This window comes from Cibotium barometz, chromosome 46 (assembly GCF_041138505.1).
Source record: "Cibotium barometz isolate CiBa-2024 chromosome 46, ASM4113850v1, whole genome shotgun sequence".
NCBI classification, from domain to species: domain Eukaryota; kingdom Viridiplantae; phylum Streptophyta; class Polypodiopsida; order Cyatheales; family Cibotiaceae; genus Cibotium; species Cibotium barometz.
Genome location: NC_141091.1, coordinates 27,181,887 through 27,185,953, shown reverse-complemented (window position 1 = coordinate 27,185,953; position 4,067 = coordinate 27,181,887). Strand labels below are relative to the sequence as shown.

The window sequence follows — 4,067 nt, the reverse complement described above, 5'->3', positions numbered from 1 at the left end:
CTCATGATGAAGCCTTTTATGCCATGCTATGACATGTGCAACATGCAGCCAACAAGGGTAGTGTATCCATTCTTCACCTTAAAAAGGATGGAGTTATAATCGAACCCCTAAACAACAACCTTGCACCTTTGCAACATCAGCGGACATGGAAATCGTTTCTAAGACTGGAGATGATGAAGCTAATGACAAAAGCGTTTCTCTGTTCTAGTCTAAGAACGAGCGTGCTCGTTTGTGACGCCGGCTCGAAAAACAAAAACGAGCACGGGGTCAAAAACGAGCACGCTAGTTGTAAGACTCGAACAAAGCGCTCATTCTAAGAATAGGAAAGGGCAGGGAAAATAGCTCAGTGTTTTTTTGTTTTTCGAGCCGGGGTCAAAAACGAGCACGCTAGTTGTAAGACTCGAACAAAGCGCTCATTCTAAGACTCGGAAAGGGCAGGGAAAATAGCTCAGTGGTGGCACCAACTTCTAGCTGGAAGTTCAACATGCTATGGTGGTCTCGGCAAACGAAGCTAGGGGAAGATATTATGCTTGAAAAGGGTATTTCTGGCAAAATGTAGCAGGGAGATGGCTTCTTGATGGACGTCTGAAACACCAAGAGGACTCTGAGTGCTCATGACTTCATGCATCTCTCGCAGTACAGCAAAGTGAGTTGTTGCCGTTTGCTTTCATCTTTGCAGAGGAAAGGAGAGGAAGCTGCTCTGCCCTCTAGCGAAGACCTCGCGATGCTGACAGTGGGTCTCCGACATGCCCATGGGCAGAGCATAGACTCGCCATGGATGGGCGCACGGGATAATCGTTCCAACGACATGAGAGCTTTGTGATATGAAGGTGTAGGGAAAGGATAGGAAAGTCCTTTCCTTGAAGGAGAAGGGGCGACGCATGGCTGCCGGAGCCTCCCTCCTCCAGGGAAAGGATGACCCCCGCCCTTTCCCGGCCGTCAAGGACAGGGGAGTCAGAAAAGGACTCCAGATCTGCTTCATTCCGGATGATGGCAATAGCGCCATCGATACTTCTCCACCCAATCAGCTCCTGCAGAATTTCTTCTGTAGCTGCTGATCTGTAGAGATCTGCTTCATCTTTCCCGTACAGAAAACAAGGCTCGTTGGATGGCCCTGATCCCCCCTCTGATGACTCAGTCCTCGACGGCGCAGGAAGAATTGAATCAAAAACAACATTTGGATGAAGGTAAGAGAAGACTCTCCCTTCTCTGGGAAAAGGGATGCCGCCCTTGCATTCGGTTGAGGACTTTGCACGCATCTTGCACAAGTGCAGAACGAAGAGAAACCTAGGGCTTGCACTGCGCTTGCACGCCTACATCTGTGAGAGTGGGCTGGAAGGTCATACAGCACTGGGGAACTGCCTCGTCTCTACGTTGGTGGACGTTGGAAGTATGTGCCATGCCCAGCTTGTTTTTGACCAGCTGCTGTATCGTGAAGAGGTGTCCTGGAATTCTCTCATCAAAGGTTATGTTAAGCACGGGGAGCCACATCATGCTCTCACCATGTACCAGAAAATGCAGGAAAACGGTTCTCTTCAACCTTGTGGACGTACTTTTGTGGCCTTACTAAAGGCTTGCACTGAGCTGAATGACTTGGAGACAGCTTGTGAATTACATTCAAAGATTGCCAGAGAGGGATTGCTGGAAACTAATGTTTTTGTTGGCAGTACCTTGGTCGATATGTATGCCAAATGTGGGGTCTTTGTAAAAGCACAGGAAGTGTTTGACAAGCTTCCAGTTCGAAATGTAGTCTCATGGACTGCACTAATTGCAGGATGTGCTGAACATGGGCACGATGAAGAGGCCCTCCGCTGTTTTGAACAGATGCAATACGAGGGTGTCTCTCTGGATGCTGGTACGTTTGTTTGCGTATTGAAAGCTTGTGGCAGTATTGGAGCCACAAACAAGGGGCGTGAAATACATGCTAAAGTTGTCAAAAGAGGGTTGGAAAGTGACCTTTTTGTTGGCAACACTTTGATCGATATGTATGCTAAATGCAGCTTGCTTGCAGACGCACAAGAAGTGTTTGACAAACTTCCAGCTCGAAGTGTGGTCTCATGGAATGCACTTATTGCAGGATATGCAGAACATGGGCGTAGTGAGGAAGCACTCAACTGTTTTGAACACATGCAAGACGAGGGGGTCTTTCCAAGTGCTGTTACACTCGTATGCTTCTTAAAAGCGTGTGGCGGCATAGGGGTCACAGATAAGGGCCGAGAAATGCATGCTGAGGTTGCCAGAAAAGGGCTTCTGGAAAGAGACCTTTTCATCGGCAGCACTTTGGTAGATATGTATGCTAAATGTGGCTTGCTTGGAGAAGCACAAGGAGTGTTTGACAAAATTCCAGTTCGAGATGTAGTCTTGTGGAATGCAATGATTGCAGGCTATGTGGAACACAGTCGTGGTGAGGAAGCACTCCATTGTTTTGAACAAATGCAACTTGAGGATGTCTCTCCGGATGTTGTCACGTTTATTTGTATCTTAAAAGTGTGTGGTAGCACAGGAACGACAGATAAGGGCTGCAAAATACATGCTGAGATTGCCAATAAAGGCTTGGAAATGGGCCTTTCCGTTGGCAGCACCTTGGTTGATATGTATGCCAGATTTGGCTCCCTTGCAGAAGCTCAGGAAGTGTTTGACAAGCTCCCAGTTCGAAATGTAGTTTTGTGGAATGCACTGATTGCAGGATATGTGGAATGCGGGCATGGTGAGAAAGCACTTCACTGTTTTGAACAAATGCAAGGTGAGGGCATCTCTCCGGATGCTGTCACACTTGTTTGCAGCTTGAAAGCTTGTGGCAGCACAGGAGTCACAGTCAAAGGACAAAGAATACACGCTGAGATTGCCAGAAAAGGGTTGGAAAGAGAGCTTCACACTGGGAGCACCTTGGTTGATATGTATACTAAATGTAGCTCACTTGCAGAAGCACAGGAAGTGTTTGACAAGCTTCCAGTTCAAAATGTTGTCTCCTGGACTGCACTAATTGCAGGATATGCCAAGATCGGAGAGAGTAAAAATGTTTTTCATATGTTTGATAGAATGATAGCAGAAGGTATCGACCCAGATCTGGTCACTTTCCAGAGTGTTCTTAATGCATGCAGTCATGCAGGTCTAGTGGATAAGGGCCAGACATACTTTGACGCCATGAGCGAGGATTATGGTTTCTTCCCAACTCTTGAGCATTATACTTGCATGGTTGATCTCCTTGGTCGTGCAGGCCATATAGACAAGGCAGTAGTGATGGTCAAAAAGATGCCGTTCCATCCTGGCTTAGACTTGTGGCTTAATGTTTTGGGGGCTTGTCAAAAGTGGGGGAATGTGGAGTTTGGAAGGCATGCCTTTGAACATGCAGTGCGATTGAATGAGAATGACGCCGCAGCGTATGTATGTATATCTAATATCTATGCAAATGCTGCCAAGCAGGACGCAAACAATGGTGGATAGATGCCCACAGAGTTGTGCGTTTTTTCTGGTTGGAGACTAAGGACAATAACATCCTTCTCTCTAAATGGTGGAGGATATGCCCCAAGTTTGCATTGGGTGTTAGCAGATGTTTCTTGATGATGCAAAGAAAGATGGGTTATGGAGGCACGATGAGAAGCTGGCCACTGCATGTGCATCAATCAATACGCCTAAGGGGACATCCATACATGAAGTCAAAAGGAATAAGGTAAGTGAATCTTAGCAAAGCATGGCAAAAGGAAGAGCCATTTGCTGTTCACCTTTAGACTCCAAGAATATTCCCTGTTTTTAATGGATTAAGCTGCTTAATTCATGTACCACCCTTAATAGAAACATCCCAGCATTGTCACTTTTGAGCTTGTGTCAGTGCATATTGGGGGTTGAAGATGAGCTGGGCGCCCCCTTTTGGATCTTTATTAACAAGGGTATTTATACTTGGATGCCAAGCTTCACATGTACCAAGGAATTCTCTATCCTTAGTACCAATTTTTCAGTACATGTCATACTAGCCCAAACCAAGTCAATGAAGAATCCTCTAGAATTTCCACATAAGTATATATAATAGGATAGGTATCTTGAGATCTATGTTGCTAGTGCTAGTGCTA

General features: G+C 46.2%; 1 protein-coding gene across 1 annotated transcript; it reads left to right on the top strand.

Annotated features, from left to right (window-relative positions):
* Positions 1 to 1,221: 1,221 nt before the first annotated feature.
* On the top strand, positions 1,222 to 3,444 carry LOC147612081 (pentatricopeptide repeat-containing protein At3g02330, mitochondrial-like). The gene is made up of 2 exons (XM_086784163.1): positions 1,222 to 1,666; positions 1,775 to 3,444. The coding sequence occupies exons 1-2, from the start codon at positions 1,222 to 1,224 to the stop codon at positions 3,442 to 3,444; spliced, it is 2,115 nt and encodes a 704-aa protein (XP_086640289.1).
* The last annotated feature ends 623 nt before the right edge of the window (positions 3,445 to 4,067 follow it).